Source organism: Anser cygnoides, chromosome 12, assembly GCF_040182565.1.
Source record: "Anser cygnoides isolate HZ-2024a breed goose chromosome 12, Taihu_goose_T2T_genome, whole genome shotgun sequence".
Lineage (NCBI taxonomy): Eukaryota > Metazoa > Chordata > Aves > Anseriformes > Anatidae > Anser > Anser cygnoides.
Window position 1 is genome coordinate 9,822,530 of NC_089884.1, and position 11,807 is coordinate 9,834,336.

The following is an 11,807-nucleotide window of genomic DNA, read 5'->3' on the forward strand; positions in this document are numbered from 1 at the left end:
CTGGTCACTGTGTTTGCCTACAGACACACCACAGAGCCACACCAGAGTAAGAAGGGGAAGCACCACACCTCCTCACAGCCGACCTGTTCTACAGAGCAGCAGTGTTTTAACCCAGTGCCACTGCAGCAGGACCTGCATGTGTGGATTTAGGCACACGGACACACAGGCAGGGTCAGGGCCTGGTGTGAGTGTCAGGTCTGCTCAGCAACCTCAGCAGATCACACTAGACAGAAGTATATTGAGAAATGGATCTGAGTAAGCCATTGTAAAACTGCTCTGTGGACACCTTTACAGCAGGTTACATCCCTTGTTGAGTGATTTAGCTTGCATCAATAAATCTTAAAGGTTTTAAAACTGACTCTCGTGGAAAGGTCCTGAAAAAGGAAATGAATTCTTACAAGGCTGTACAACAATAGAAAAGTTACTTAAAATGCTTTCATTGATTTTTTTCTTCCATTTTCTTGATTGCATAATAGAAGGATCTTTATCTCCGTATGCTACTGCCTTTAAGAAAATCAATATGTTTTACAAAATGTAGCATTTACAGATGGTGTTCCCTTAGATCTAATAAAATTACTACCAAGGAGACATGTTTCTTGCCACAAAGATGTCCTAAGAGCTTTTAAAATGCAGATTTGATATCTCATTTTAGCTTCTCCATGGGTTTAGCTGGACGCAGGCAACAACTGGTGTATAGGACATCACTGAGGCTTCTCAGATAGGCTCCTATATCTAGAGTCTGCCATGTTCTGTTCCCTAATGTAAATCTGCTTTTATTTTCGCCTTTTAAAAAGTTTCTTTAGAGTTAACAAGAAAAAAAAAATCATATTGATTATTGATCATATTAATTGGTGTGATCCTACCTTGTTTAAAGGTAGCACAAGTCACTTTTTCTGAGATGAGAATGGTCTCCATCTCATCTAAGCACTGCATCTGAAGTTTCAGTTACAAATCAGCTGGTAATATCAGTCTTTCTTGCAGCTAGAGAGAGTGAGAAAAGAGAGGCAGTAACCAGGTGTTTCTCCCTGCAGAACACGCAACAGAGACGGGCAGTTCCCATTACAGTCTGCACATTACTGTGCCCTTGTGCTCAGAGCAGGTTGTGGCTATTGCTTCCCTGTGCAGAATGAGAAAGCACTACTACTTTTCCCTAAATTTGATTTTCATGTGCAAAAATTTAGCTAGTTGTCACCTGGACGATCTTGTTTCCTCTCTAGGTCCTGAGACTCCAGTTACTTAAATTTTAAGCTTTCCTTTTCCTATGCTGTGTTAGCAAATAGAGTGAGCAGGGCAGGGCAGAGCCCAGCAGCAGCAGCAGCAAACTTCAGAGCAGCAGGAACTCAGATGCTTTCCCCGTCCTGCAGGAGCTGCTTTGGTTGCTCTGTATCTTTAAGGGGCTGACCCTATCCCACGGTGAGCCATTATAAAGGCAGGTAAGCAGCAATACTCCGATCAAAGAGCTGAGAGCAAAGCAGGGTACAGCTGCCCTATAATGACTGGCCACCACAGTTGGGGATATGGGCAGGATGACGGTAGGTTATAGCGTTTCCATGCTGCATCTCTCTGTCTTCCCCCATTCATTTTCTTTCTAGAACTGTTGCCTGAGACCTGCAGAGCTGCCTGCATTTCTATGCCTGTAAGAATCAAGTAGATACAGCAGCTAAATAATTACTTTATTGATAAAGAGCACACAGAAAGTGGTGCCAAAAGATGCATCAACTTATACCTGCTGCCTTTTGTTGTTGTAATCATTGCTCCTAAATTGAGAGAAGCAGTGTTGAGTGCTTGTTCGCTCAGGCTGCATATATTACAGATGGGTCCCTTTCCAAAAAGCTGCTATAAAAATGAACTATTTGTCTCTCCAAAAGCAATTCTTTTAAGTAAAGCAGATTTATTAGAGCAGTAGGAGTTCTTCTGATACTGTGCAGCTGCTGAAATGTGATATCTAGACTTCCAAATAAATGAATAAAAGGAGGTATATATATCATATATTTCTGGAACATCAGTAAATTGTACAGATCAGTATCAGAGACCTTTTACTGAACAAATCGTGCTTTCTGATTTGACAGTCTTTAATTTAGCCATCTTCCTTCACTTCCCACCTCCAAGACTGTGTCAGTGAGAGGATGTGTGAAACTACTGAAAGATCCCTACAACAATGTTTTATACCACCTGTACCCTTTGCAGAGAATGATGGATGAATGACTGATGTTGTCCAATAAGACAGCCTTTTGCATAACCTTCAGGAGCCTGTCTCTTTTGACAACAGTTATTTCACAGGTGCTGTCAACACAAAAGCAGCTTCACTTGAATGCTAAGTGAAGCTGGTTACTGCTCCTAGATGGTATTGTTTGCACATCTAGGTAATATTAATAAAACTATGTACGTTAACACAAAGCTTGTAAGAAACAAATGATACTGCCTAATCTTGTGTAACAGCATTTAAACCCCAAATCTGCTTTACAGCCAGACCGAGAAAATACACTATTTTGTAAGATTAAATCTTCAGAAAATGCCACAGATAAGAGGATAATGTGCTTTAAAAATAATAGTAATAACATGTGAAACTGTGTGAGAATGCTACCATTAAAAATGTGCTATTTGGCAATCTCAAAGTGAAATTGTTACTGTTTAGATGTCTGACCATGAGCAGTAGAAGAATTGAATTGCTTCTTGCACTACCAAAGTAGAAAAAGAAATGGTAAGAATAAGAAATTCTGATACATATAAGGCTTTGTTATCTCAAATGGCATGAGTGTTCCAGATCTGGCAGTAGAGAGCAATGTTATTAAATAGATCTTTAACCCTACTCTATTGGCTTCAGGAAGTCTAGAAATGTTAATTATCACACTGTACTTTTCTTTCAGGACAGAAAGATAACATAATGGGCATGAGTGAGGAATGAAGCTGCTTCAAAGGTTTACTGCAGTCCTAAAATGGTTTTAAAAATAACTGCACAGTCAGTAGCTAAGAGATTGAGTCATCTGCATCTCATTTGAATCAGCGTAGCTTTTACATTATATTTCCTAGGAAGAATTAAATGCTGTTTCTTTGAGGGAGTGTGTGTGCATGCAAGTGTGCTTACACCTGCACATACCTTGGAAGGATTTCAGGTACCCTTAAGATGTAACTACCAGTTCCCGAGAAAACTAGGGGCACAAGTAAATGGAGATACAGCAGTCTGTTGATGTGCTGTGGCTTCCCCAATATGTTTTGTACATGATACTTCAGTCCCCCATCTAGTTGCACTGTGCTAATAAAAACACAAAGCTTGGAATATAAAATGAACTTGTCAGATGCCAAACTTTCAAGTCACTCCTGCTAAGTGAGTCTTACATCAAGCCTCCTGAAATCCTGTAACAATTTTGTGCATTGCAGAAAGAAAATAATGGTGCTTTCCTTTCTTTGATTTTGAAGGGCCTTCCGAGTGGCACAGATCTTATCCTATTGCCCGAGGGAACCGTCAGTCACCTATTGATATAGTTTCTGCAAAAGCAGTCTATGACCCTAATCTGATGCCGCTTACTATCTCCTATGAATCCTGCACGTCTCTCAACATCTCCAACAATGGCCACTCAGTTATGGTTGAGTTTGAAGATTCTGATAACAAGACAGGTGAGGCTACAACATGGCCAACTACCTTGGAATAACATTTTGTGTCTTAGGGAAACAATTAAGTGTATCCTGAATAGCATATTTTATACAACGTGTAACTTCAGTTCAGAACAAGGTATGCAACCAAAGCCCTTTGAATTTTGTGTATGAATGAACGTGAGCCTTACATTTCTTGTCTTCACTTGAGTGTCTCAAGCAATGTTTCATATCACAGAGCTGAATAGTTTCTGCATTAGGAAAAGCACTCGTATCAGGAAACTCAGAAGCCTGCTTGTAGTGGTTCCTTTTAAATGGGGATTGTCAGTTTTCTGGAGAGCTAGCATGCAGAGTAGGCACAAACACTTCTCAATGCCCTGCTTCTCTGATCATCCAAATCAGAAATACTAGCTTTGGCTGACTCACCCCCCAGTTTTACATCCACAGGGGCAGGGAAGGGAAGAGGATTATCAGAGATCAGGTCTTACAGAATAGTCATCATAATTGTAGCACACAAGACCTATTTTTATATTGACCAGTCACTCTTATCTTGCATTTTATTCTGTCCTCATGGCAGTACAGCTTCTTCAGAAATGATCAAGTCTTTAGCTCATTCTGAATTAGTGCAACATCCACAAATCGCTACCATCTGCAATTACTTGGCGGAAAACTTAAATGCTCTATATGATTACTTCTATTAATTCTACTTCTATGGTAGACCTTGCTTTTACATGGGGGGGGGAGAGGTGAGGAGGGACGGATGGTGGTAAATACAGCATCAAAATGGAGATGAAGTAGCTGATAAGTGGAGAGGAGTGCATTTAAAAATACTCCAAACGATTTTAAGCATGACAATTTATTTCATCTTCCATTTGGTTGTATTCATTGATCCCAGTTAAAGAGGATATCCTAGGTACTCAAAACCAGTTACTTTCTCTGAAGTGGTTTGTCTGACCTGGTAACCCTTTGAAATAGGGCCTGGGGGTTAAAATTCCTGCCACTTGATTATTAATTTCCTCATCTTGAAAGAAACTAAAGAGCTGCCCAAATTATTGGTCAGGTTTTCAGGTAAAACTTCTAAATTTTGAAGTTCATTTTCTGAAACTTATTGCATAGAAATCCATTAAGCATGTAATCCTGAAACTAACTTATATCTGGAAATATTATCTTAGCTCGCTAACTAGTTTCATGCAATTCTAAGCTCAACTATATCAGTGCAACAGTGAACTTCATCCAGCTCTAGAAGTTTAGGACCATTATGCATCACTCTGCAGACAGAGAAACTCAGAGCTAATGCACGAATGAAGGCACCTGCACTTTCTATGCTATGCATGTGTGATGTTTCAATAACACTTACAAGGAAGAAGATTGCTAGGAGCATAAACACGGTTTTGAGGGTTTGAGCTGTGTTGAAATAGATCTAGTGACTCACAGCTTTGCATAAAGGGTACAACAGAATTCTGACTAATCCATCATAGCTAGATTTCTTAAAATATTGGGACAGGTGATGCATTCTCTTAAGTTCAGCAAAGCATACTAGAAAATACTTAATATTAACTAATACTAAGAACACTTTGGCAAGGGCAGTGTCCTGCATAAAGGTCAGCTAGAGCTATGTACATGTGAGGGCATGCACGATGCTACAACTTTAAATTTTTGAATAAAAATGTTACAGATTACACTGAGAACAAGTGCCTTACGGATTCTAGATGCACTTCAATTGCACTTATTCTAAGACTTTGATCGGGCTTTTATGTCTGCTGAGCACAACTTAATTGGTTTAGTGCCATATAAACATACAAGAGAGCTACAGATACTGTTGTTAGAGTATTTTCTATAGTTGGTCTTAAACATTCATCTGTTCTTAAGTGTTATTTCTAAATGATGTATGAAGTTTCTCTGTATCACTTTCCCATCTTTATGAGGTGATTTGAGATTCTGAATGGTGTTGTGTAAAGTACAAGCTATTATATTACCTCTTTTATGGGATCAGGTATTTAAAGGAAGCAGAACATAGAGATCTTCCACTGGAAAGAATTCTTATAGAGGAAATACTTAGCTGAATTGTCTACCTGATGCTCAAGGTATTTACCTTTTGCACAGAATCCCAAGTAGTGTTGTCAAAAATATTTTAGGTATTCAACTTCGGTTTTGTGTTCAACAGGAAAGGCCTAACCATAACAAACCTATTAAACCTTTATGTGTTAAATATTTTCTTTCAAAAGTTAAGTTAGAGAATTCTGCATAAGTAGCTGCTTGATATTTTTCAAATTTACTTTTACATGAGTTTGGGTGTTTTCCATTAACAAATCTAACCCTTATAACTATCTGGATGCGGTGTCTTTTTTATACTGGAAACTGAGATGCACAGGATTAGAAAATAACAGCCAACAGTTGTTAAGTTTTACTATCAGGGAGCTAAAAAGCAAGAATGCTTTACTTTTATTTCTTTCTACCTAGTGATCAGCGGTGGTCCCTTTGAAAATCCCTTTCGGCTAAAGCAGTTCCACTTCCACTGGGGGGCAAAGCACAGCCAGGGATCAGAGCATACGATTGATGGCAAACCTTTTCCCTGTGAGGTAAATGTTTTTATGGATGAGATGAATTCATGCAAATGACTTTGTAGTGGTGTCTGGATGTTCCTTAGGATTCTAATGGTTCTATGTGACTAAATCGGGTGGGCTTTAATGAGAATTTTATTTTTTACATGAGTTTATCTGATCTATTGTTCATCTGTTGATTGCCCTGTATTTGGAGAGCACACCTCCCCCCGCTGCAGCCCTTTCTCCAAGATTCTCTGCCCAGGGTCAACAGCACACGGTTGGCTCCACAGCTCAGCTGTTTTGCTCACACAGCACTACTTGCGCCTCTAAAAGCCCTCTGTGTGGTTTAGCGTGCTGCACGCAATCGATCCCATCCTTTCACTTGTGCAGATGGGAAGGATGTACTGGCCAACATGATGTTGAGAAGGAACATATAGCTCTACTACCTGCAGGGAGAACCTAGACTACAGCTGAGGATCACAACCTGTGAAATGACCATGCTGTTGCCACCTATGAAGTTTAGAAATGAATTAATTTGGAGGCTCCTGAGAATTTTCTGCAAAGCTGGGACAAGGCTCAGGCCTTTCTCACAACAATCTCTTGCAAATCTTGCAGCAGGGTAACATCCTGGAGTCTCCCAGTGAGCAGTGGGGCACAGCCTTTTCATGGGCTAAAGGCCCATATCAGGGAAGTTAAGCCACAGAATCATCTGTTAATGCCTGAGTTGCTTCAAATTGAGGATAATAAAGATTTAATTTAGTGTCTGTCTATGCTTATGTCCAGATCCAGAAGATTGGACTTGCTCATATTCCCAAAGATGCCTTTGGAGTCTATACTCCATTATGAACAAGCATTACTGTCCATTAAGTATGACTCAACCTATGTTCAACCTATGTTGACAGCTTCTATAACTGATTTGTTTAATTCTTATTTGTTGTTGCCTTTAAAGCTCCACTTAGTTCACTGGAATGCCAGAAAATATGCAACATTTGGAGAAGCAGCAGCAGCTCCAGATGGCTTGGCAGTAGTTGGTGTTTTCTTGGAGGTAAGAATCACAAAAATAGCATGTTTACATGATGAAAAGCATTATGCTGTCAAATGTTTGAGAATCATGCTATGTATTTAAGAGGTGCTCAGGGAAAACAGATGACTTACTGGAAGCAGTAACTCATAGCACATTGCTGTTAAACCTTCCTTAGTAGGAATGTTGAGATTGAGATAAGAAAGCTATGCTACCTATTCAAAGCATAATTATAGTCATTCTTATTTAACCTGTCTATTCCATTACTATTTTAGATTGGAAAAGAACATGCCAATATGAACAGACTCACTGATGCTTTGTACATGGTAAAATTTAAAGTAAGTTGAAGATATTTAAATTCTCTTATTTCTGGGACATCCCCCAGGGAAAAAAAGTTATATACATCTTTGAGAAAAAGAAAAATGCAAAATCAACCACCACAAATCCTCTCATCAGAATATCATTGCAGTTTTATTCTTCCTGTCCAACCCCTCTGTTCTCTTACCCTCCAAACTTTGGTATATTTGCCTATTGTTAGCAGGTGCCTCCCTAGGCTATGCTGACCTCAGTGGTCATTCAGAGGTTTTGCTTTTCCTGAGGTACTTGAAATCAAAAGCTCTGTGACCCTTCAGGCTCATCAAAATAAATCATGAATCCTAGCCTGAACAAGTTGAAGCTGTTTGTCCAAATTATTTCTGCTGCAAAGCTCTGAGGGGACAACTTTCATGGGGTCCTAAGCTAGTCTATAGTCAGTGTTACGTGAAGGTGGTCTTTTTAGCAGATGTGTCCAAGATCTTAGAAGTTTGCTGAAGGAAGACTAATTACACCATCACAAATATATATATTTTTTTTAGATTTATATGGGCTTAATGCACTCTGTAAGATGCGTAAGTTCTAATATGCAAAAAAAAAAAACACTATCTAATACTTGAGTTGGCATTTTTCTTTTTCCTTTGTATATGCTTGTGAAAGATAGGAAACAAAGGCAGTTACACAGCAATATGTAGGTTGTAGATACATTAAGTGATATTTAGATATTCAATAAGTGATTCCCTCAACTTACAGGAAGGTGTTATTCCTCAGTTGCAGCGATAGGTCTGTGGGTTTGTCACCAGGGATAAGCTGCTCAGTCTGTTCCTTATGAGCAGCTTTACAGACTGTTGGACAGTGCTTTGTGGGTGACTCCATACCTCTCAGATACTTCTGAATACAACTGCAGGCTGAAAAAATCTTTCCCTGGACTGTGGCAGTCAAGGCAATTGCTACCTTAGGCACAGCACCTCTTTCTACTGATCTTTCAGTTGATCCAGCTTGCTCTACTTTTAGATTTGGACGCTTGTTTCTTAAAGCTGTTACTTGTCGCAGCAGGCAATGATTGTTTTAGGAGTTTTCCCCAGGTTGATATTTTTTACTGAAACAGATGGATAGCATAGAAAATAGCCAGTAAAAAGACAGGGAAATTCTTCATGATATTTTCTGTAGCTCACTGAACATTAACATAGGAAGTATATTTTGTGTATATTTTTGGATATTTTATCAGAAGATCTGAACTTTGGTAGAGGCCATGCGGCAAGAATATACTTCCTGCACTATTTTTAGACGTTTGTCACAAAGAGCTGAACTTTGGTAAAGGCCATGGGGCAAAAATGCCAAGTCCAATCAGCCAACACCAGAGGTCACACTTGATATGCAACAGTATGTAATATTTTTCCTGGTTCTTTCTTCATGCTACTTTTAGATAACAGTAGTTATGAGGCAGCCAAACCATTACAGACTCTTCTTTTCCTGTTCTCCATTCTTTAGTGTTGCTCTACTGTTTTGTTTGCTTCAAACAGATGTCTTTAATTTGCAGTTAAAAGTTAAAAAAAAAAAAATATATATATATCAAATATCAATTGTCTTTCAGGGGACAAAAGCTCAATTTAGAAGCTTCAACCCCAAATGTCTCCTGCCTTTGAGTCTAGATTATTGGACGTACCTTGGATCTTTGACAACACCACCCCTTAATGAAAGTGTAACGTGGATAGTGCTGAAAGAACCCATCAGTATTTCTGAGAAACAGGTAAACTTCTAATACTCTCCCAAATCTTTTAATAATTCAACACTGGATAACCAGGCAATGGCTGTTTTGCTTTGCAGTGGGGCCAATTTAAAATAGCATTAGCCTGTGAATAATAATCCTGTTCAATAATCAGGGTTCCTAGTTTTTCTATTAATACTACCTAGGATCTTTGCTTGAACCTATTCTATCAATAGACCTCAATGAATTCTTTCCTTTGGTCCTTTTTCAAGAACATTAATATCAATTGCCTTTTTACGCTGTAAATTATCTCACATGAATTTACAGCTGGAGAAATTCCGCATGCTCCTCTTCACCAGTGAGGAAGACCAGAGGATTCAAATGGTGAATAACTTTCGCCCCCCTCAGCCACTTAAGGGGAGAGTAGTTCGAGCTTCCTTCAATGCCTGAAGAAAACTGACAATGGCCCTGAAATATCCAAGAGCTTCCACATGAGAGACAATCTGGTTTTTGACCACTCATGAAGCGTGCAAGATAGCCATTTCCCTGAACATGCTGTACTTGGAGGGGGACAACAATTTTCTGATTTTATAATTTATTTAAATCTCACTCTTTTTAACTTAGTCTTTCATCTTTTTAACTAGAACTGTTTTTGGTATAAGGGATAGTGAAGTAATTGGGAATGCTGTCCAGGACTTGAAACTAAAAATCAATATAAGAAATTGTGTTGCACTATTAGTGCTGATGCACACATCTTCTGATTGTTTGATTTGATACAAGATGAAACAACAGTCAAGAAATTTGTATAAACTGGACTTAAATTTTTTTTAGACCTTTCTTGTTAGTATTTGAGCTCCCTTTAAAAGATTGTCACTATATTTTAGCTGCCTGACACAAAGTGCACAAGTAGTACAGAAGTTGGTCTTCATTCACCTCAAGTAGGCACTGATGGGAACACTACTATTTGAAAATATATACATTTTCAAGTTACTGTTCTAAGATGCTATCTTATTTAAAACACAATACGTCATGCAAATGCTCTGTTTAAAAACAGGCTACGTTATTGCACCGTATTGTTAGACATTAATTCTTTTAGCCCATACAGAACACGTAATTATAGTGGCCTCATTAGTTCTGTTGAAAACATCCATAGAAATTCAGGTATGTATCTTCTGGCTATCTCAATTGTTCAAATTCTACCTCAGGTGATTTGCTTTGCAATATGACCTCCTTCGGTGTCTGCCCTACAGAATGTAGATGGTTTATTTTACTCAAGAACTAATGTGGGTAGACCTTGACTGCACTGAATGTACATTGCTGCACAAATCATCCCCTAGTTATGGCCCTCTTCAGGGATATTCCCTGCAAATGTGAGGATTCATCAGTCACGGATACTTTTACCTCCTCAAAATAGTGACTTTGGACAAGTCGTGCTTTAATATTGCTGCTACTGCAGCATAGTGACAAAATCCTTCAGACCTCTGTGTCTAGTGGTAAATACAGTGAGGTTACCTATAACTATCCTCACGCTATTTTCAGTTATTTAATTATGGGCTTCAGATGTTTTATTTAATCTGTATACTTCAGACACAAGTTGTTGATTATCAGTTTTCATCTTAAATGAAGAATTTGCTCAAAGCTGTATACCTTAAAGGAAAGCAAGGGGAGGAAAGGTGAGGAGAACACCACCTACCATGGGCTATTTTCTCCTTTTCTGAAAAGGGAGAAAGATACTGTGTGTGAAGCACAGTACAAGGAATGGAAGGCCAGAATTCTAGATGTAATTCTTCTACAGCTTTTCTGGTACGCCAACCTAAAATGTTCTGTTCCTTTGTTTCGTCATATGTAAAATGAGAGTTACACTGTATGACTGGCCTACCTCACAGGGATGTTGTGAGGGCTAACTCAGCACTGTTTTGAATTTGAGACTCTTACACAGACTATACTAGAGGAAATAATAAAATAAAAAAGAAACATAAAAATGCAATGTTTTTAACTTTATAAATGTAGCTTTGCTAGTAATGCAAACTGGTATTGCAAAAAAAAATAAATCTATTTATGTATCCTAATTCATTTGTTAAATTAAATAAATGACACTTAAATACGCATCTCTTCCTCTATTTTGAACAGGTCTGTTTTCCTACATATTGCAGTGTTTTTTCTCAGACCTTGTTTAACAGAGAAACATTGATACCTTCAACTGATGTATCTGTTTCAGATTGAGGAATGATCTGATTGCTCACCTTCAGGTTTCATAGGAATCCTGACCATGCAGTAGTAGAATAATGTGAACACACATAAGTCATCCCTTGAGTTTCAGGGTGTTTTTTTTTTTGCAAGTTCTAAGAAGTCTATCTATTTTGAAAAACTATTTTTGGTCTGTGCCACAATTCTTCCCTTCCTCTGGAGCTAATGGTTTCTATTGCTGTTTATTCTATTGGCTAAGAATTGTTGATGTTTACTGCATCTTTAATGACTGTCAGAGTTGCATTTTTGTTACTATGAATCTTATTTCCCTCTTACAGTTATAAATAATATGAAACACCTTTCAAAATATAAAAGGTCTTCCAGTAGAGCCTTACAAATTTGATAGCCCCATTGTTTTATGGGGGCTAAATTAAAAGCCTAATTG

At 38.4% G+C, this 11,807-nt stretch overlaps 1 protein-coding gene across 1 annotated transcript; it reads left to right on the plus strand.

The window, feature by feature from the left end:
* The first annotated feature begins 1,093 nt into the window (after nucleotides 1-1,093).
* CA7 (carbonic anhydrase 7) lies at nucleotides 1,094-11,283 on the plus strand. Its single transcript, XM_013176648.3, has 7 exons — nucleotides 1,094-1,532; nucleotides 3,418-3,615; nucleotides 6,052-6,170; nucleotides 7,084-7,179; nucleotides 7,431-7,493; nucleotides 9,062-9,217; nucleotides 9,503-11,283. The coding sequence occupies exons 1-7, from the start codon at nucleotides 1,493-1,495 to the stop codon at nucleotides 9,623-9,625; spliced, it is 795 nt and encodes a 264-aa protein (XP_013032102.1). The 5' UTR covers nucleotides 1,094-1,492; the 3' UTR covers nucleotides 9,626-11,283.
* The last annotated feature ends 524 nt before the right edge of the window (nucleotides 11,284-11,807 follow it).

What these genes read in the sequence shown, in the direction of transcription:
- CA7 (XM_013176648.3), top strand. Translation starts at nt 1,493, where the DNA reads ATGACTGGCCACCACAGTTGGGGATATGGGCAGGATGACG. An exon ending in AGATTCTGATAACAAGACAG is followed by an intron (nt 3,616 to 6,051) that starts GTGAGGCTACAA and finishes CTTTCTACCTAG; the next exon opens with TGATCAGCGGTGGTCCCTTT. An exon ending in TCAGTATTTCTGAGAAACAG is followed by an intron (nt 9,218 to 9,502) that starts GTAAACTTCTAA and finishes ATGAATTTACAG; the next exon opens with CTGGAGAAATTCCGCATGCT.